At 43.3% G+C, this 22,542-nt stretch overlaps 1 protein-coding gene across 1 annotated transcript in view; it reads left to right on the top strand.

Annotated features, from left to right (window-relative positions):
• PARP8 (poly(ADP-ribose) polymerase family member 8) overlaps positions 1–22,542 on the top strand; it is a 1,481,732-nt gene that overhangs the window by 395,861 nt on the left and 1,063,329 nt on the right. The window contains exon 3 of the mRNA XM_044077685.1: positions 13,957–13,994. Coding sequence (XP_043933620.1) covers positions 13,957–13,994 — 38 coding nt within the window. The remainder of the gene's footprint in view (positions 1–13,956; positions 13,995–22,542) is intronic.

Below are 22,542 nucleotides of genomic sequence, written 5' to 3'. Positions count from 1 at the left end.
AACTGTGTAGGAGCTCTGCCTGTCAAACGTTAGTGCATACAAGCTAAAAAAAATGGAAACACATTAAAGAACTAGTAACAGCTTTTGATCATAATGGCTACTCTTGTCCATAATATCATGGAATGTAAACAGCCATATAGCTAGAGGAAAAGTATTGAATTATGTTAACAAATGCAGGGTGCAAACTGCAGTGTCACTGGAGACGCATTTAGATAGAAATGAGTACGTGAATTTGACAAAAAGGATTTCAGGGTAGACATTCAACAAAATATCAAGGGCAAAATAAAAGGGGAGTAATGCTGCTTGGTACAGAGACTTCACTACTGATATAAGACAGGAAAAAAACACGGCAGATTTGTGCTTGAGCTACTGACGGGAAGAAGAATTCCACTGGGATGTATTTATATAACACGTAAAACTGCCTGCAGTTCTGAAACTTTCTACTCATTCTCTCTAACTCTACTTGCGAATAACACTTTCTTCTTCTTTCAGCTTTTCCTGGTTAGGGGTTGCCATAGCGTATCACCTGTCCCTTGTGATTGGCAGTGGAGTTTTACGGTGTTGAGTTGCCAGCCTAGCACCCAACCTTCCACAGAAGGCACACACATGCACACACTCACGCCTAGGGCCAATTTAGTGTCCATTCCACCTACAGCATGTCTTTGGAATGTGGGAGGAAGCTGGAGCACCCGGAGGAAACCCACATGACCACAGGGAGGACATGCAGACTCTACACAGAAGGCACCCCAGCTGAGGATTTAACTGGAGAACCTCTTGCTGTGAGGCAGCAATGCTAACTACTGTACCACCATGGCTGCCCCTACTTGTGAATAACACACAACACTTAAATTCTGCTACTTGACATAGTTACATCCCCTGTCTCCACACACAGAGAAAAATCTATAGTTTTAGATAAGAGAGCAGTGACCTCAGATTTAGAGGTGTTTACTGTTATACCACCTACTCCAGGGCACAAAGGGCATCAAAGTCATTGAAAGCTAAAGAGGAGCTTCGTCTGCATACAATGAAAGTATGACCCTCATGATCCCAAGTGGGATAGTCTTCAGATTTTGTCTAAACCTTGATATTCTGTGCATGAAAATCATACCATAGAGTGTATATGAAACACAGCCTTGCTGAAATATTGTGCCCACCTGTAATACATTATTCTCAGTACTCTGAATATGGTTATAATACTTTCTCCTGAAACACAGATGCTGAAACTCATAAAGGAGCAGTCTTGGGAGTCTGTATTTTCGCAGTAACTCCCAGAAGACATACTAGTTTAAATGGAAGTATGCCTTTTACCAGTCCACTGTACCTTTGTGAACAAATTGTGGTAAACTCTCATGCTCTTTCAATATCTGTGTAAATGGAAAGAGCTGACCCACTGTCTCAAAGACAAGATAGTCTGCATTGCTCATTATAAAACAATGACATGGCTATTAGACAAATTCGAGTCCTGTTCCACAAAATTTAATTCCCTTACCAAAAGGTGATAAAGTATTGCTGAAATCCATTTCATCTGTGTGCTTCAGATTACTAGCATCATCAGTAATAACCTATTCATACACCTCAGTCAAGCTGGACAGTTGAGTCCTTTACAGAATTCAGTTCTGCTGCTGCATGTTTGTAGAAAATAAGAACTTGGTGTGTCCTGCAGACTGTTTATAAACATTTTCTCTTTCATGACCCTGCCCGCACACACAAACACACAAATTGCTCATGCAGACCTCTTCCACCATTTTGTACTCTACAGTGCATTTCTGGTTTCCAAGAAGAGACTACAGTTTTAATAGTGATACACAACGCATTATAGATGTTCTTCATTCCACATTGCTGCAGTCCTAACCATTGGGTAGTCCGCTGTCCAGTCGGCCCGAATACCAAAGTATATGGCTGACGTCGGTCAAGGCGCATTAGACTGATGTCAGGACGTCAGGGTACTAATGCGCATGACCGACGTCATATCCTCAGTCTTTTTTGCCGCATGGTCCGATGCAGAAGCAGTTTTGCGAGTGCAGGTTGGCGTTCTGAAATATTTCCGAAGTCGGAGTTTCAGACCGAATCAAAGTTGGCTAAGTACCCCGTTGGGGAACATTTTTGTTTTTTCTTGCCTCAGTATTTAACCGGATGTCAGAAAAAGTGAATAATTGTATTTCTTGTGGGAAGCAGATACCTCATAGGGATTACCATACTTTGTGTATACCTTGTTTAGGGCCTGAGCACGACGTTGTTGGTTGCCGCTCTTGTGCTAGATTTAACAAACGCACTATTAAGAGAAGGTTAGACTGTGCCAGGTTAGTGTTTGGGAAGCGTTGTAATTACAAAATGCCGCCGGATGCTCCGGCGCCGCTTCGTCCAAAAAGCGCAAGGACAAAACAGCAAAGCCTAGGGTTGATGAACCGGCAGTCCCGGCCGTCGGTTCTTTAGAAGGCTCAGTGGAGCCAGAGGTTTTGACAGGAGTTTCTTTGGAGTCTCAGGCAGAGACTTTACTGTTACAGGATGTGCCCTCTCAGGAGGTAGGCCAGGCTGAGGGGGCTTCTCAGGTAACTGTTCTTCCCTCTCTTCCCAAGGTAGTTAGAGCTTCTCCTACTGTTTCCAAAACTTCTTTGAGAGGTAGGCCCAGTTCAGCTTCAGTGGGGGCTTCTCCTAGCACTTCAGGTTCTGTGCCTAAGAAACATATGCTTAAAATGGCAGAAGATTTAATTACTATGATAAGAGGCTCTATGCCCCCTCCTGATAAGAGGCCTAGGGTGGAACCTGAGTTTGAGAGTTTTGAACGGTGTTCAGAGGCTTCTGAGTCTTCTGTGGAAGACTTGCAGGAGTATCCTCCTTATTCTGATTCTGATGTGGATGATTCCACTCCTACCGCTTCTCCTCCTGAGGATTTCTCATTTTCAGAGACTCTGCATTCCATGAGGGAGCACTTTAAATGGGAAGGCCAAGATTACTCTGATTCCAGGAAAAGGCTTAGGGAATTCTTATTTTTACCCCAGCATAGGCCCTTAGCTATACCTCCTGTGTTGAATGTGGTGGAAGATGTTTTGCAGAGGCTTCCCTGAACCCTGATTCTTTGCCTCCTGCCCCTGTTAAGCCTGATAGGTACTATAGGGTGCCTGAAGCTCATAAGTATCTGTTTAAGAGTCCTAGGGCAGACCCGAAACTGTTTCTCAGGGGCCTAAGGGTGTTAAGGCCTCTGTTGTTAAAAATCCTGTTCCCACTGATAAAGAGGCAAGGGCTTTGGATAGGTGGGGAAAGAAAGTGTATACTTCTTCCACTTTAGCCATGAGAGCGTTGAATTGTCAGTTTCACGTGCTAAAATATCAAAATTATCTCCTTTCACAATTGAAATCTAAGGTGGATGCTTTGGCGGAAGGTATAGAGTGTAAAGAGTTGCTGGATTTAGTTCATGTGTCTGAACAAGTGGGTAAGCATTCTTTGCAATGTGGTTTTGATGCTGTGCAGGCCTCCTCGAGGGTGGCTGCCACTAGTTCTGTTCTTCGCAGGCATGCCTGGTTGAGGGATCAGAATTTAGCAGAGCATGTTAAGACTAGGATTTTGGATGCTCCTTTACAGTCTGATGTGTTATTTGGTTCGCCTGTGGAAGCAGTTTTAAAGAAAATGGAGGACAAAGCTAAGTCTATGCAAACTGTTAAAGATTTTTGCAGGTGCAGCCACCGAAGTTTAGTAGAAATTGGCCTACTAAGGGATGGACATATCCTGCTTATGATTCCCAGTCTAGGGGTAGGTCTAGATGGGGTAGGGGCAGAGCTCAAGGTTCTTTTAGGCCTAGAACAGGGGGTTCACCTGCTCAGACTTCTGGTGAGGGCAGGGGTCAGTCCTTTCGTAAACAGACCCAATGACCTGCCTTTTCAGCTGCCAGTAGATTCTCGTCTGGCAGCTCCTTTGGGAGGAAGACTGTCTCTTTTCAAAGAAAATTGGGATTTAATCACTCAAGACAGATGGGTGTTGGATATCATTCACCACGGTTACAGGTTTTATTTCCATACATTGCCCCCTTTCAAAGGCATGCCAGACGTTCCCCTCCACAAAGGAAAGAGGCTCACAAGCAAATTTCTTTGTTACTCCAAATAGGGGCTATTCAGCCAGTCCCTGTACCAGAAAGGGGCCTAGGATTTTATTCTCGCCTGTTCCTAGTTCCAAAGAAGGGGAACACGTGGAGACCAATTTTGGATTTGTCTATCCTCAACACTTATCTGGACATTCCCAAGTTCAAGATGTTGACGTTACAACAGCTTTTACCTCTGCTGGGCAAAGATCATTGGATGGTAACTTTAGATCTCAAGGAAGCTTACCTTCATGTGCCTATAAGACTAAGTTGCAGGAAGTATCTGTGTTTTCGAGCTGGAAATTCTCATTATCAGTTCTCTGCATTGCCCTTTGGCTTATCTACTGCGCCCAGAGTATTCACAAAGGTTCTGGCTCCAGTGATAGCTTACTTCAGGCTGAAAGGAATTCCAATCTATCCTTACTTGGACGACTGCCTGATTCTGGCTCAAGAAAAGGAAGACCTTCTACAGCATCTGGAATATGTCATAGCAGTGCTAAGATGCCTAGGGTATTCTGTGAACGAAATAAAGTCCAGTCTAGTACCCTCTCAAGACATGTGCTTTCTGGGTGTGAGACTGAATACAGCAGCCCAGATGGCCTTTTTAACCCCGGACAAACAAAAGAATCTTTTCAATTACTTCCATCAACTATCTCTTCAGTCCGGGCTGACTGCAAGGACAGTCCTTCAAGCCTTAGGGTTCATGGCATCTTGTATTCTGGTGCTTCCCAATGCCAAACTGCATATGAGGAAGCTGCAATGGTATCTCAAAACTGTGTGGACACAGCACTGCCAGGATTTGGACACTGTCATTCAAATAATACCTTGCATTCAAAAAGAATTTTTGTGGTGGGCTCAGGAATGTCACCTAAACAAGGGACTGTCTGTGACCCGGCCAGAGGCGAGTCAGATTTTAACGACAGATGCCTCGGACATTGCTTGGGAGCTCATCTAAATGGAAAGTGGATACAAGACAAGTGGCCTGCCAGACTACAGCATCTACATATCAACATGAAGGAGATGTTAGCAGTCCAGTTTGCATTAATGGCTTTCAAGGAGTTACTTCTTCCTGGGCAGGTGTTGATTCTAACAGACAACACAACTGTCATGTGGTACATCAACAAACAAGGGGGAACACATTCTTATCCTCTATGCAGGCAAGCAATGATTTTATGGGAGACTGCGCTCAGCTTGCAACTAACTCTTCAGGCAAGGTTTCTGCCGGGAGCACAGAACTCCTTAGCAGATGTGTTAAGCAGGCAAATCATGGATCCCCACGAGTGGAAACTGGATCTTCATGTGTTTCAGAAATTGACAGTGTCATGGGGAACTCCAGACATAGATCTGTTCGCTTCTCCACTAAACCACCAGCTGCCAAAGTTTTGCACAAAGGGGTTTCATCACACAGCTTGGAAAGTGGACGCTCTTTCTTTCAGTTGGAAAAATCTTCATGTGTATGCCTTTCCACCTCTGCCTCTTCTCCCAAAGGTGCTCCTAAAGATCAGACAAGACAAGCCAAGGATGATTCTAATAGCTCCAGATTGGCCTCGGCAACACTGGTACCCACTTCTAAGGAGTCTGGTAAGGAAGCCTCCATGGCCTTTACCTTTGATTCCACACCTGTTATCTCAGAGGGACGGTCACCTGCTCAATGTCAAGCTTCAATCTCTTCATCTAACAGCCTGGCATATTCTGTTTTGAAACACAGCAGGTCTCAACTTCCTCAACAAGTTTTAAATGTGATTATGGAAGCCAGAAGACCTAGTACAAGGAAAGTGTACGCAGAAAAATGGAAGAGATTTTTATTTTGGAGTGCAGCAAAGAATTTGGAGATTTCTGAGCCTAATTTGAGTGTGGCTCTTCAATATCTTACTGAGTTATTAGACAAAGGTTTGTCCTTCTCTTCCATTAAAATTCATGCTGCAGCAATTTCAGCTCACTATGATTGTGACCCACCATTATTTTCACATCCTTTGTTCAAGCAGTTTCTTAGAGGGGCAAAGAATATAAGACCCCCACGTAGAGCTCCTACTCCTGCTTGGGATCTCAATTTTGTGTTGGAAAAACTTACTCTACAACCTTTTGAGCCTGCGGCTACTGCTGAGTTAAAATACTTGTCATGGAAGACTGCTTTTTTGTTGGCCATTACTTCTGCATGACGGGTTTCTGAGTTGCAGGCCCTTATGGCAGTAGAGCCCTTTTTGATTTTCCATAAGGATAGAGTATCATTACGTACTAATCCTTCCTTTATGCCTAAGGTGGTTTCTAGTGTGGCTTTAAACCAAACTATTCATTTGCCTACTTTCTATGCAGATCCCCAAAACAAGGGAGAAAAGATTTTGCACACTTTAGATGTACATAGGCAGTTACGTTATTATTTAAGCAGGACTAAGGATTTCAGGCAGTCTCAGCAGTTGTTTGTTTCTTTTGCCTTGACTTCTCAGGGCAAGCCTGTGTCTAAGCAAACTATTTCTAAGTGGATTGGGTTTTGCATTTCATTTTGTTATTCCCATCATGGCAAGGAGATTCCAGCTGGGATTAGGCCTCATTCCACAAGGGCTACTGCCACTTCAACAGCATTTCTCAGGGGGGTGGCAACTAAGGATATTTTGGAGGCAGCTACTTGGAGTTCAGTGCATACTTTCTCTAAGCATTACCACCTTCCTCTCTACTCTAAATCTAGGGCTGGTTTTGCCACAGCTATTTTGCAAGGCATGTTGACAGCTCCTGCTTCCTTATGATTTGCCAGCCTCCCTTACCTCTGCTTTGGGATTCTACCCAATGGTTAGGAATGCAGCAATGTGGAATGAAGAACATAGTACAGTTTTGTACCTACCATAAATGTAGATGTTCGAGGATCCACATTGCTGCAGTCCAATTTACCCTCCCTCCTTCCCCTCTGTTTTTAGGGGTTGTGGTGTGGGTTAGGCTATATTCTTGTGCATTTGTATATATTGTATATATGTTTGGTGCAGGGTTTTTGTTGGTGTTTTGGTTTGGGACTTGTCTTTTTAGGGCCTTCTGACATCTGGGGCAAGAAAAGACTGAGGATATGACGTCGGTCATGCGCATTAGTACCCTGACGTCCTGACGTCAGTCTAATGCGCCTTGACCGACGTCAGCCATATACTTTGGTATTCGGGCCGACTGGACAGCGGACTACCCAATGGTTAGGACTGCAGCAATGTGGATCCTCGAACATCTACATTTATGGTAGGTACAAAACTGTACTTTATAGGTTCCTAAATTGTTACTAGCCTAATGACCACTAGGGCACTTACACGCCTAGCTGCACACCTCAATTAATTTGTATTGCAAGTATCATCATTGTATATGGGAGGGGCATTAATAGCAAGGTAACTAAGGAATTTTGGGGGGGGGGGTGTTAGTTAGGATAATACTTTGCTTATTGATGGCCTTTGTCCATAAGGACATGGGGCCAGACTGGGGGCAAATTTACAAGTTTCCATCCAGTTGTTAAGGTTTTCTTTGAATGGGGTCAGGGATGAACTCTGTTTTATATGGATGGGGAGCCTAGTCCATATTGCAAGGATCCTTTGGGACACACAACTGTCTCCAGTACATCCTGTTTATATCAAAAAAAAGTTCAGATGCTTGGATATAGTGTTTTAGTGTTTCTCCTGTTTGTTTTGCACATGTTACACAGATCCATCAAGGCTGGGTCTAAGGAAGTCCTGTAAGCCAGGCAAAGATCCTTTGTCAGCAGCCTGTAGGAGACTGAATACACAGATATGGCCTTCAGGTAATCCGTGCTGGACAGGGGTATTTATGCCCTAGATTCTCATGTTGAGGAACCTCTGTGTGGTCTCCCCAGCTGCTGCATGTGCTTTGTAAAGTACATTCTGAAGGGGCATTGTACTCAGTAATTGGCCTTATAAGAAAAGAATACAGGGATGTTATGACCTCCTTGTCCCTGGATGAGATACCCTTACTTATGAGGTGGGCCATGTAGAAAGCTTTCCATACAACGGAAGCAACATGGTGGTCAAAAGTCAGGTTGCTATCAACCTGGGTGCCCAAATCCTCACAACTGATTGCATGCTTAGGACGTTGTTATTAATGTGATCTGTGGTGACGTCACTTTCCCCAAAGGGATGATGATACATTTTTTGGCATTCAGCCTGAGACAATGTTTCTGGCACCAGTCATTTGTTTGGGTGAGACCCTCTTGGAGGACATCCACATCACTTGGGGAATTGATAACTGCTCCCAGCTTGCAGTCATCAGCAAACTTGGTCAGCCACAGCCCACTGGTTTTGGTCTACATCTCAGAGAATTATATCCCAAATAACAGAGGCCCCAAGACCAATACCCTGGGGTATGCTGCTCATTTCAGGTCTACTGCTTGAGGTGGCTTCCCCTATTTTGATTAGGTGGGTTCTATCAGTGAGCCAGTTTACTACCCATCTGGTAACATACGGAATGATGCCTAGTTGAGAGAGTTTATCTATTATGCTCGAGTGGGGAATAGTGTCAAAGGCTTTGGCCAGGTCAAGGTAGGTGGTGTGCACCATCTTCCTCTTATCCAATGCTTTAGTGACTGTTTCAAAGTCAACCAGATTTAACAGACATGACCTCCCCTTGACAATGCCAAACTGTGTGGGGTTGAGTGTTTGGAGGTTGGCAATGTCCCTGTTAATGAGGTCCATGATAATCCATTCCATGATCTTGCAGATCAGGCTAGTTAGGCTGTTGGGGCTATAATTTCCCGGATCGATGGACACTTCACCTTTGTGTAAAGGGATGACAGTGGCAGTCCTCCACTCGGCCTCCACCAGTTATGAACAGATCTGGGTGCTTCCTTTGAGATTGCGGACATATGTGAAGAAGGCCTTATGATTGTCTCTAGTAGATGTGGCCAATTTGGAGTCTTAAGTTGGCTTTACAGGATTTCACTAGTGTTCTTATTTGCTTGTTCAGGCTAAGGAGAGATTGCTTCCAATTGGGCACCTGCTCCTTCTTGGTCCTAGACTGCAATTTTTTCATTTTGTTATATACTTTATTGCAGATGTCCACCAGACAGGTTTACTCTTCCTTGCAAAGGATGATTTTGTCCTGTTGGGTATTCCTGATTCCATGCGTCTATATAAATGCTCATATAGTACTTTGGTATAGATTTGGATATTGGTGCCAGTTCCTACAGAGGGGAAGGAGGCTGTGAAACTGTTTATACATTCCTCAGGAGATTGTAATCAGCTTTGGAGAATTTTTTTGTTTGACCCTAGCTAGAGGGGGCCAGGGGAGATGGTGACTTCGAAAGTGACTGCTTTATGGTTGGATCTTGCCAGGGAGGATGATACTGCAGGGGGTGCTACAGTGGTTACTCATGCTGGTTAATACCAAGTCCAAGATAGTATCACCTCTTATTGGGGTATTGACTAGCTGTTCCAAAGCATTTGCATTGATAAAACCGAGTAATCTCGGGGCATTTGTGTTCTGGCATGAGTAATTTTTCCAATCTATGGTTGGGTAGTTAGTCACCCAAAATCAGGGTAAAAGGTTGAATCATGATAGATTTGAAGAGGTGTAGATAGGTAGAGTGGGCATCTTGAGTCAAATTTGGGGCTTGTAGCTAGCTATGATTTGAATAGGGGTCTTGTCAATGGTTAACTGCACCTGGAGTGTCTCCTGTGTGTCATACTTAATATATATATATATATATATATATATATATATATATATATATATATATATATATATATGTATAATATATATTGAAACTCCACTTCCTTTGGCTTTGCTGCCCACAGTTTGGGGTCTGAATGTATGATAGGTTGAGAAACCGGGTAAGGCTGGGTTGCTCTTCGCAGCTTTGAATCAGGTTTCTGTGACTGCACAGATGTCAGCATCTTCCAGGGTTAAGAATGTTTGCAATAAGTGCAGTTTCATGTTTAGACTCCTAGCATTTAGCAGCATGACCTTTAATTTGCATTTTGTTGAAATGTTTTATGTTGGTAGCATCAACCTCATGACTTTTCCTAAAAAAGGCACTATAGGGAGACAAGGGCCTTTGCCAGAAGCCTGAAGCCCAAGTGGGACAGATGCAGGCCATCTCTAGCAAAGCATTGTGGTCTGTCAGTCATATATTCCCCGGCTGACAGGTACTGGATCCCCCTGGAATGACACCAGAAACTAAGCCAACTGTTAAAATCAATCATTTTCTGTTTGTATCGAGGCATCATTCTGGGTGACGGTAGAATGCTGCTTAAGGCTAGGGTCATACCTGCCTGGGACACATATTCAGCGAGCTCAATCATGTCTCTCTTCAATAGTCTAGGATGGTACATCTCAAGTCGTTCACGCCAACATGGACTATGATAGTCATAACAGTACTTGTTGTTGAGAGACATGAGTGCATGTGTGATATGGCAGATTCTGACACCTGACAAACAACTAACCATGACTTTCTCCTTATCCAGCCTGGTGAGAGGCGCATCTTTGTGTCTCACAATGGAGTCTCATATGACTAATATGTTGGGTTTATGGTTAGGCCTTAGTGGTTGCGAGACACAGGTGTGTGGAATATGCATGGTATTTGGTGTGGAGGGATGTGGAGTTGGTGTGTTTTTGCCTCCGACATCTCCTTTGTTTGGGTTTGTTTATGTTGAGAACCTTTGCATATGTTGGTGTGTGTTGTGTAGTTGTGGGTGGTGTTTGAGGTGAGCTGATTGTACTGACAACCTTCTCAGTGCCAGATATACTGGCATGTGAGGGAGAGAACATACACTCTAGGTTCTTAATGTAATTACATCTCTCATAAATTGTGTCCTTGGGTGGTAGCAGTAGATGGTTGTCCATATACATGAGGCAGTTGCTACACTGTCTCAGGATGCCCATACCAACCAGGCTAGCGGGAGAAACCATAAGAAATTGTCCATCCATATTTGTCAGAATTTGAGGGAGAAAGGCCAGGGAGACCTAACAGGTAGGCCTAAAGCCCAAGTGCTTAAACCAAAACTAAGAGGCTTAGATTAACACTTGCATTCAGGCTATAAACATGCAGTAATAAATGCAACAGAAAAGATGTAATTGCACACTTTAGAGAACAAGTAGCAGCAAGTAGCAGAAGAAAAAAGATGAAGTAATAGAGTAGGAGGATGAAACACAAATAGTGTATAAGCAGTTGAATAAAGTGTTTTTTTTTGTTTATTTTCGGTCTGTTCCTCATAAAAATTCTTATTTTGACAAATCACTGGGATGAGCCAAGGATTAAAGTTATTAAATAAATGACATGCATTTGAGTTTCAGACTTGATATCCTCAGACTTGATATCCTTCAGAAAATATATTCTAACACAAATCCTGTTATTCTAGCAACTTTCTGTGTGTGTGTGTGTGTGTGTGTGTGTGTGTGTGTGTGTGTGTGTGTGTGTGTGTTTGTGTCAGAGAGAAAAATGCCCTAGTTAGATCTAGCAGGTGGAATTTATTGTCAAGTGCATTTTCAAGGAATTGTGAGCTTCAAGGGAAGCAAAGGTTACTGCTGCTCATGCTGAGTCTGCTTAAAATGTACAACTGTTTTGTTTAGCAAATGGTTTTATTGTGGTATAGAATTTTAAAGCAGTGTTAGCACAGCAGGTAGCATACTTGCATCTTGATGCAAAGGGCTGTAGGTTCCATTTGTATTTTAAGGGGGGTATGGTACTGCAGTTCTTAGTATGTCCTCCTTTGGATGAGACACCTAATAACTATGAACCTGTTTTTCAGCTTGCCACTCATTCCCTATTGCAATATACCAGCTTACCCATTTCTTTTAATATAACCTAGTCAATTTATTCTTCAAGGGCAACAGACACTGAATTTGTAAATGAAACACTGAAATAAAGTTTTTTCTAGCAACAACCTCTTCATTGGTTTCAGATCTCTTTAATGTGGAATTATTCAGATGACTTTTACTTCTGCAGAGATTCTGCACATTGATTGATATTGGTGGATTGTATGACAGAAGTTTGAGTGGCCCTTTATGGTTGAAATGTTTTGAATTGGGCAGGTTGTCATTATTGGTTCATATGATTTGTTTCCTTGCTTAAATGAAAAATGCTCAGAACTATAAATTTAAAACACACTCTAAGAAGTGGTGCTGTATTATACAAGGGATATAATTCAATTATGTAGTATAATTAATACAGTCAGGAAGGTGAATCAAAGAACTTTTGCACGGTTCTAAAAATGTGTGCAAGGAGCCTATGATTTGGAAACAGGCCAAAGGTAAACTTACCCTGTCACTGGCCAGATGCATGTTCATTGAATGTGGGTTTCGATGCTGTTTCAGTGAATGTGGGTTTCAAAGTTAGAGAAGTTTTAATGCTAAGTCTGTTTTCATTGTAAGACTATTGCTTTGTTTAGGTTTAGTAAATGTCTATCAGTGTTTGTGCTATAAAATTTGAAATAAAAGTTGTAAATGAAATCCAGATATCTGTAATCATTGTAGAAGTAAAGCATAAAACAGTATGCACACTGAGAGATTTGAACAGTGTCTATGACAAATGGGGAGAAATAGCCAAGTAACGGGACACTGGAATGGCGGTGTGGGCGGGGTCGAGTGGGTGGGGCTGCAGAGGGGGTGGGGCTGCATGGGCGGGGCTTGGGTTTGCACCCCCCTGCAAAAAAATCCTGCGGGCTCCCTTGCAAAAGGCCTCCTATGTCTTCCCCATTCCCCAAAGTGTATGCATGCTATCACACGTGCTGAAAACAGAGTTATGAACATGTCTCTAGCCCATGCAACCATTCTTATGGTGGGGGGTATCATCCTCCTTTTTTGACTTTTCCAGTTCTGAGTTGACAATTAATCTTGGACTGTCAAGTCTGAGTTTTAGTTCTATTTGCCATGGTCCTGTTCCGTAAGTGCACTTTGTTTTCAGTCAGCTACACATTACAAACAATATGTCATATTTTACTCTTGTCATTTTTCTCACCTTATTGCTGTTTTATTATCTGAGGTTGCATAGAATGGTTTGATGCAGTCCATAAAAAAAACAGAAACAGTGTAGTTTACTTTCTAATACAAGGAATGGAGAACCTCCCAACAACAAGCAGGTCTGGCAAATTCTACACTTACTTTGTATGTCCAAGTGCTGTCTAAACATGTGAAACATTTGTGTGTGAAATATTTTACATGCATTCACTTTAGTCTGGCCTAGGATATATGAGGGTTTATTTTTATTGGCCTAGCCATCATTAGTTATTATGTTTACACACCGGAGTTTGGTGTTGCCACAAGAGGGACATCAGGTAGCCTGATTCCACAGGAAAACAAGAAAAAAAATGTATGACATGCAGAAAAACAAGGATCTGTGTGCAAACAAAACCTTTATTAAAAAAGTTGTATGTTAAAATGTGTGGGTCTTTAAGGGAGTAAGTTTTTTATGGGGGTTGGGTCTTGACACTGTATGACCACTTAGATATTTTGGGGCAAGGGTTTTACTTTTGTTTTGGGATGTGAGTGCTGCAAACACTCTCCTAAAACTGATTTTTACTTTTTCTCATCAGAGCCTTCCAGGTTCATTAAGGCTAACCTGCAGGATTTGATTATGCGAGAGCTATGTTACCTTTATTAATTTCCTTTACATTCAAAATGAACTGTTCATTTCTTCAGGCCAATTGAGTTTGTGCTAACCTGATATTAACCTTGTATCACTCTTTTTTTTAAAAGAAGGCTTTTGGCGTAGTGGGCATGCTCTACTTACATACCAAATTTTATATAAACTTGCATAAATCATAGAGGTAGTGAATCTGTTCAGTATGTAATAGGGAGAACTTCATTGTAGTAATGTAGTTAATAATCTAACATTAATACCTTTAGTTAAGTTCGTAAGAAACAAAATGATGCACTAACTGCTGTTATTAACTTTGTGTATTTTTTTACAGTGTCTCCTATGCAGTGCATGTTTCTGAGGATTATCCAGGTACAGTTTTCTTTTCTTTTCTTTTTTCTTTATCACTTAAAGGACAAAATGCTATTTTATAAACTGAAAGATTCTAAATGAGAGTATGATGTATTTTTGTTTACTGCGCTGTGATGTGCACTTGATCTGATACATGCTATGCTCTGCTTAAGAAGGAACTGGTAATCAGCCCACCCACCTACCTGGATGTCAAACGAGTAAACAAAATAAATTACTATGAATAGTTAAATTATGTATCTTTACCATTTTACAGTATTAACAATCTGACTGTTCATTTTTAGAAAACAGTTCTGACTGAGTTATGTAAAAAAAAATAAAACAAATAAAATCAACACCTTTTTAGGCAGTGTTCCAAAGACCAAATTACCATTGTAACAGCTACAAACAAATGCGATCTGAGGGCCATATTGGTCAACGCTAGAAGTCTAAATCTCAAAATGCACTTGCTCGAGGCACTCCTTAAAATGGAGAACATTGACATTTGTGCTGTAACAGAGATCTGGTTCAAGGCAGCAGAAAGCACCTCTGCACTACCAGGCTATAATTCATTCCACACCTTTCAGCCCCAGAACTTAGACCGAAGCTCCAAAGGCGATGGTGTCTCCATATTCATAAAGGATGCACACACCTCCAGACTGGTAGCCCAACATAATGCATCAGAGATACTTCAGGTATAGCTAACATTGGGTAAGACAGCGATTCAGGTTGTAGCCTGCTATAGGTCCCCAACCATGTCCCAAGACTCGCACTCCACGTTCCTAAGCACCCTGGAGAATATTAGGGTCCAACCTAACACTCTCTTACCAGGCAACTTCAACTATCCCTCCATTAACTGGGTAAACTACTCATGTACCAATACACTTGCCCAATGTTTCCTGGAGTCCATTAATTCCAATGCCCTGGACCAGCTCGTTCTTACCCCCACTAGAGTTAGCAACATCCTTGACCTGGTCATTACTAACATGGGCGACTGTTGCTCTACACCAGTTGTCAGCTCTTCCCTGGTTAGATCCAACCACAAACTAATCACCTTGGAAATCCACATCCCTCCCACCCCCCCAGCAAAGGTAACCAGCATGGAAAACTTCTCCAAAGCTAGCTTTGGGATCCTAAAAACAGAGGTGGCTAACTTCACGGCATCCATGCAAATGGAGAATAATTGCGTGACTGCAGAATCATACACCAATGCACTGTACAAACACGTACAGAAATGCATGGATCTTGCCATACCCAATAGACCCAAGACACTGTCCTCCAAAAAAAGGAAGCTGATCTGGTGATCCCCTGCCATAAACAAACTCTAGAACAGAAGGAGGAAACTGATGCGGGATAAGGTGAAGTCCCAAGACTGGAAAGACTCCCTTATCTGCCTCAACAAAAACTTGAGATCCCTCATCAAATCCTCTAAAGCTAGCTATGAAAACAGAATTGCAGAAGATAGTAAAGACAACCACAAGGCCTTCTATAGTTATGTAAAGAATCTCCATGGCAATACCCAGATTTGCTCTGAGCTACTGCACAATGGTACCTCCTATACACAGCCAACAGATATTGCCAGTATACTGGCCGATGGATTCAGTGCCAACTTTACCCCCCCCCCAAAGGACCAATCACAATACCAGTAGATTGCCAGGCACCCAGTATTACTACTGCACAGGTTAAAACAGCACTGTCCAAGGCCAAGAATACAGCTTCTATGGGACCTGACAATATCCCTGGTTGTGTTATACATGAACTAAAGAGTAAACTGGCACCTCACCTGTGTGTCCTGTTCAATCACAGCCTCACCTTAGGCTTTGTCCCTGCCGAATGGCTCGCTGCAACAGTCATCCCTCTCCACAAAGGAGGAGCGCCTACAGACCCTGGGAATTATCGCCCCATTAGCCTGGCCAGTCTAATATGCAAAGCTATGGAACACATCATCATGGACCTAATAAACAAGGATATAGGGAATCTCTAAACTCTGGATCCCACACAGTTTGTTTTGTGAAGGGTAGATCATGCCTGCTTAACTTGGTCGACTTCTGTGGATGAAGGCAAGGTGGTTCATACAGCCTACCTTGATCTGGCTAAGGCTTTTGATACCATTCCCCACTCAGGAATCACAGAAAAACTCACTAAGCTTGGCATCAACCCCTGTATCACTAGGTGGGTTGCAAACTGGCTCACAGATAGAACCCACAGTGCGAAAGTAGCTGACTCCATGTCAGACTGTCAATTAGTCACGGTTGGAGTCCCACAGGGTTCGGTCCTGGGTCCTCTTCTGTTTGGTATCTACTTCTCAGAAGTCTAGGCCAACACAAAGAGACTTTGGCTGACAAAGTTCGCAGACAATTGCAAGTTGGGAGCTATTATTAACTCCCCAAGTGATGTTGACATCCTACAGAATGGCCTCACTGTGACCAATGACTGGTGTCAGAACCATAGCCTTATGCTCAATGCCAAAAAATGTGTCGCCATCCCCTTTCAGAAAAACCTGGTTCCCATGAATTACCACATTGATGGTAGTCCACTGAACACAGAAGATTTTATAAGAGATCTAAGAACACAGGTTGGCAGTGACCACATTGCCACTGTGGTCAGAAAGTCCTTCTGTGTAGCACATCTCATTACTAAGGGTTTGCATCCAGGAAGAAAGAGGTCATTGTCTCCCTCTACTCTTCCCTCATTAGGCCAATCATCGAGTACAATGACCCATTTGGCATGTACCTCACTAGACACCTGCAACAACTAGAGAGGCCGGAAAAGTGCCTCACAAAGAGGATCCTAGGCCTTAAACACTTGTCTTATATGGATAGACTCAAAAAACTCCAACTACTCTCTGTCTCATATCGCCTACTTAGAGGCAATCTCTGCTTGACTTACAAAGCTATGTCTGACCCAGCTCTGTTAGAAATGCTACATCTAAAGAAATCCCAATCCCTCTGCACCACATGCTCCAGAGACCTCAACCTTATTACCATAATTAACAGAACATGCTAGAGGGACAGGTATAAAACCCCAGAGACTGCCCATGCTATGGAACAGATTTACCATACATGGCAAGCAGAGCACCTCGCTGACTCTCTTCAAGACAAATCTTGATGAGTGGATGGGAAACAGAAAATTCACCCCGGGGATAACACCAGTGGCTCTGCTCAACAGAGGCACTGGGAACTAAGGTCGGGTGGCACTATGCCAGGGTAATCCTATGGCAATGCTTGCAAAGGCCCCCCTAGTACACAACTATGAACCTATGAATCATAAATAAAGCAGTTCACAATGTTTCACATTATCAGTTGTAATACTGCTTTTAGAAGTGATTGTACAATTATTTGAGTTATTTACATCACCTGATGACTGGTTATAGATTATAACTGTGGCTGCTTTTAATTGATTTTATTCTGAAGAAGTCTGGATGAAAGTACTTAATATTTCTTTTCTGTCTAGTATTCTTTGTTATTATCTGATTACTTTGTTTGTATTCTGATAGTATGGCTGCTGACGTCATGCTGGGTATCTGTTTGTTTGATTGCTTATTCCTGGTATCGTCAAACATTTGTAAGCTTGACATGATTTTTATCATCTTTATTTAAAAAAGTCTAAAAGAAAACAATGTGGCATTCTGTTTAATAATATCAGAGCCCAAAGCTATAACATCAGACTGTAAACATAGAAAACCTGCAATCCAATATACGGTCTGTGACTTCCATTGCTGCTGTGACAAGCTAGTCGCTTCCTTTTGATTTTGTCTTGTCACTATGTAAAAAGTCATCACTCCGTTGGCTGTAAACCACAGACGATTGTAAGTAATTCAGTTGAGTATCTGTCCTAGCATAACCAAAGTAATCTAATTAACATTAATGTAGCAAAAGGGAAAACAGAATTGTTGTCATTTTGGATTAGTGACAATGATTACAGGTACATTTCCTGTACAGAGGTACTGTATTATGTCATCACTGAGGTTCAGTAAAGATACACCACCTGTTGGTTATGTGTAATGAAACTTAAGTCATTGTACCAACTACAATAACAAACTGATGTTGTTATAATTAATTTAAAAATCTATTTTACCTTATTGCATGATACAACAGGTGAGAAAGGGAAGAATTACAAAGTCATCTAGTATTTCAAGGGGCGCAGCAACTGATTTATGTTATGTAGAATCAGCAGATTGGGCAGGTAATGAGAAACATGTGCCATTGCTTTAGCAATGACTTGAAACGTGAAAGCTTTGAACATTGTTCTCATAGTAAATGTTGAAATCCAGATAATAAGAGAAGGGGTACACTGGTAAATATGACAGTCTTTAAGATGACATCTTGTCATTACTAAAAACTGGATGTTGCTAAAAACGTGTTTTTCTGTATTTAAACATTGTGCCTGATTTTCGGCTCTTGTCCCCCATTATTTTTACCTTTGTCCAGAATTCTTGATCAAAGAAGTTGAGAAATATAGAATGATATTTTTGTGTGCTTTTCATATGAAATTAAATGTGAGCTCTAGAAGGATTATTAAAACTGGCCAGAGTCATAATGTATCTAGGTGCTAAGGTTTAAGATGTAAGGCTGAGTGCAAGGAGATAAGTTATGGTGTATAAATAAGTCTTTAGTTTGAGAGACAGTAGATGCTATCCTAGGGGGAAATCACAGTGCCTTCAGATTCACCTACCAGAAGAAGATGTTGCCATTACAAAATGTATATCTCTCATTTATAGACTAGGAAAAAAGGAGTGCATGGATAGAGTTTATGGTGAATAACATATGATGTTATGTAGTCCAATCTCGCCTACATTCTTACCCGTGGGTTTGGATTGGCCATACTCTAGCTCAAAGTCTTCAGTTGGCTCGTGGCTAAGAGGTATCCCATGCTGCAAAGCGCCTATCCCCAGATCTCATTTGCCATTCATACAGCTCGGACGTGGTCTCGCTCTTGGCCGTGGCTAAGTACAATTTTTCTATTTATATTTCAACTTAGTAGCTCCAAAAAGCTATTTTCATAGCTAGTGTGTGTGTTTTGCTTCTGACCAGTTCAGTTGAACCTTTCTTGGTATCCCGTTTCCTTCTTTGGTGTTTACGGGCTAGGCCCATTTCAGTTAGAGGACCTAGTCCTCCCCTATTTTTGTGTAGCAGACCTGTTAGCGGGTTCTTTGTTGTGTGACTGTTTTTTGTTCCCTTATTCCCTGGGCTAGACCCATTTAACTTAGAGGACCTAGTCCTCCCTGTGGTTATCCCGCGGTCTCTAGGCCATTTAGGTTAGAGGCCCTAGTTTCCCATGCTCTGTTTGGTTATTGTGGTGAAGGTGTCCCTACTGTTTTCCCATGTGTGTGTGTGTGTGTGTGTGTGTGTGTGTGTGTGTGTGTGTGTGTGTTCTTGTCATCAACATGTCTAAGGATTCTAAAGAGCACAGGCCTTTGGGTTTTAAAAAGTGTGTCAAGTGTAAAAACAAGATGTCTTTGATGGATGGGCACTCTGTGTGCGTGTATTGCTTGAGGGCTATTCATCTCCAGTAATCCTGCTTGTTCTGTCACACTTTCAGCCCCCGTGTGTTGCAAGAGAGGAAGAACAAGCTAATATTAAGGGGATGGCTGAAACCTTCCTTTGAAGAGGATTTGGAGAGGTCTTCCAGTTCCAGGTCCTCTCCTTCCAAACCAGACAAAAATGACGGACAAAAAATCCTCTAAGGAATACTGTTCGGCTCCGTCAGTTTCCTCGGTGCCGCTGGAGAAAATCATTAGAACCACAGTTGCTTCTTTGGCTCCACTGGCTTCAGGGCTGACATAAGAGTGATGATGTTGACATCAGCTCCTAGTTTATTGGAGCCGGTGACAGATTTGTCAGCTCGGAGCCGGTCTCCAGTTTTTCAACCGGTTTCTCCGACCCATAGGTCTACCTCTGTAGGGAGATCCAGAACCCTGACAATGTCCTCTAGGTCCTCTAGGACCCTTTCCGATGATGAAGTGGATAGAGTGGTGAGGAAACTGCTCCAGTCATTGGTGCTGGTTAAATTGCTTTCGGCTCTGGCCCAGTCGGCTCTGGAGCCCATCATCCCTTCATCTTTGGCTGTTCCTCCTCCAGACATTTCTTTGGAGCCAGAGCTGTCGGTTCCATCGGTTGCCTCGAGGTCAGTTCCAGTAGCCCCTTCTGGCATCTCGGCTCCGATCTCCACTCTGACCCAGTCAATGCTGTCCACGAGGTCCAGGATTCACAGTTCGCCGGTCGTAGCTGAGAGGGAGGTCTCGGGTCGATCTTCTTCGGCTCCGAGCCTTCCTCTTGGTGCTTCGGCTCGGGTGAGCGTGGACCCAACATTAGCTTTGGACCTCATTACCTCGGCTCGGAGGGTGTCTTCTGCGGTTAGTCGACCTTCGGAGCCAGGGGGATCAGCTTTCGAGGTCATGAGGAATGTGCTGGCCAGGTTGTCAGCTCATCTTATGGCACTGACACTCTTCCCCCTCCAGCACTGATTTCAGTATCAGATCACCCTCTATCTAGGGACAGCAGAGACCTAAGGCCTCAGGATACCTCCATGAGTGGTCCCCAGCTTTCTGAGGCCTCCCCAGATTTTTTACCTGAGGAGCTCCCCAGAAAGAGAGTGTACAAGAGGAAGCACATTGACTACCAAGATGAGTCTCTCACATCTGACACCAACCTCGAGGAGTCAGAGGGGTCCCCCAAGTCATCTTCTGACGATATCTCTTTTTCAGATATCTTGGAAATACTGAAACAGAGAGGCGACTGGCCATCCAAAGCCCCTTCTGAGGAGGAGTCGGTGTTCCTGAAGGCCTATGGGTGCCAACCCTCTGCCTCTTTGGTTTCTCCTCCGTTTGATGAGCTTCTGGACCTCATTTGTTGAAAGGTGTGGGAAACTCCAGACACTGTGGAACCAGTCCCTAGGAGACCCAACAAGTTTTTGTCCACTCCCCCGATAAAGAATTTCTTACAAAAGGCATTCCAGTAGATGCCATGGTGGTGGCAGCAGCCACCAAGAAGGAACTTGCAGAAACTTCATCTACCGTCCATCCCCCTAACAAGGAGTCCAGGGCTATGGACAGGTACGGGAAGCATGTGGTCTCTTCAGTGGCCTTTACACTGCGGTCACTGAACTATTTGTCACATTTTACATGGCTCCAGAGAGATCTCCCAAAGGAGTTGGGAGATTCTCCACAGGGTAACGTTTCTGATGCTGTGGCTCAGAAAGTCAATGCTTAGATGTCTATCCTAAATTCTATTACCAACTCCTCCATGAGGCTGATCTCTTACGCAGCCGATGGAACAAGCAGGGCTGCGGGTTCCGGAGTCTCTCTTAGGAGACACTCCTGGATGCACCTGTGCAACTTTGCGGAGGCTTTCAAGCCTACCTTCACCAATGCACCCTTTGACGGTTCATCCTTATTTGGAACCAAGGTGAAGGACACACTCACTAGGTGTGAGCAGGAAGGAAAAACGCTGTCTGCCATGGGAGTCCATTTTTCCATGCCTTCTAGACCTTATCCCAAGGGCCAGAAGGGTGGAAAAATGTGGTTCAGAAAATTCCAGAGGTTTTTTCATGATGCACAGAGTGATTCCCCCACCAGAGGCAGAGGAGGGGGCGGAAATTCAGGTAGACACTGCCATAGAGGCAGAGGAGGCCCGTGTAACCAGAGGGACCACGATTCCTTTTGTGGTTCTCCCTACCAGCACTCCTGAAAGGAGGCCCGACTGTGCATCTTTGGAGCCAGTCGGGGGTTGCATTTCTCTATACCCAGAAACCTGGCGAGACATCACCCAAGACACTCGTATTAGAGATAATCTCCAGAGGTTATCATATTCCCCTTCTTTCATATCCTCCTCCAAACAAAAGAATCCCAGACATTCCACCCAGTCAAAGGGATTCCGCAACCTTAGAAGTTCAAAAGTTGCTGTTAAAAGGAGCCATCCAGCCCGTCCCCTCAGACCAAGTAGGATTAGGGACTTACTCCAGATTATTTTTGGTGCCGAAAAGAACAGGGGACCTGAGACCCATTTTGGATCTCAGCCGTTTGAACCTTCATGTAGAGAAGTCCAAGTCCCACATGGTCACGTTACAGTCAATTCTCCCGTTATTAGGGAAAGATGTGTGGATGTGCTCCATCAACCTCAAGGATGCTTACTACCATATAAAAATGGACAGGGCATCCAGAAGTCACCTACGCTTCTGGCTGGGAGCCAGTCATTTTCAGTTTCGCGCCCTGCCTTTTGGTCTCACCAAAGTCCCCAGTGTGTTCACCAAATGCATGGTAGTGGTAATGGCTCACTTGATACATCAGGGATTCCAGGTGTTTCTGTACCTGGACGACTGGCTTCTGTCTGCCACCACCAGGCATCTGCTGCTACAGACCAGGGATGCCACTATTGCACTGTGCCAAAGTCTGGGAATTACTTTGAATTGGGAAAAGTGTGCCTTGCTGCCCTCGCAGCGTGTTACCTTTATTGGCACTGAATTAGACATGGTGCTCATGAGGGTTGTCCTGCCAGAAGAGAGAATTCAGGTTTTACAGCAGCAGGTCTACACTTTACTACAACTGAAGAAGGTCAAGGCAAAAGTGGTCAGC

The sequence above is a fragment of the Protopterus annectens genome, chromosome 1.part1 (genome assembly GCF_019279795.1).
Source record: "Protopterus annectens isolate FY-2018-M chromosome 1.part1, PAN1.0, whole genome shotgun sequence".
Taxonomy (NCBI): domain Eukaryota; kingdom Metazoa; phylum Chordata; order Ceratodontiformes; family Protopteridae; genus Protopterus; species Protopterus annectens.
This window is presented reverse-complemented; position numbering and strand designations above follow the sequence as displayed.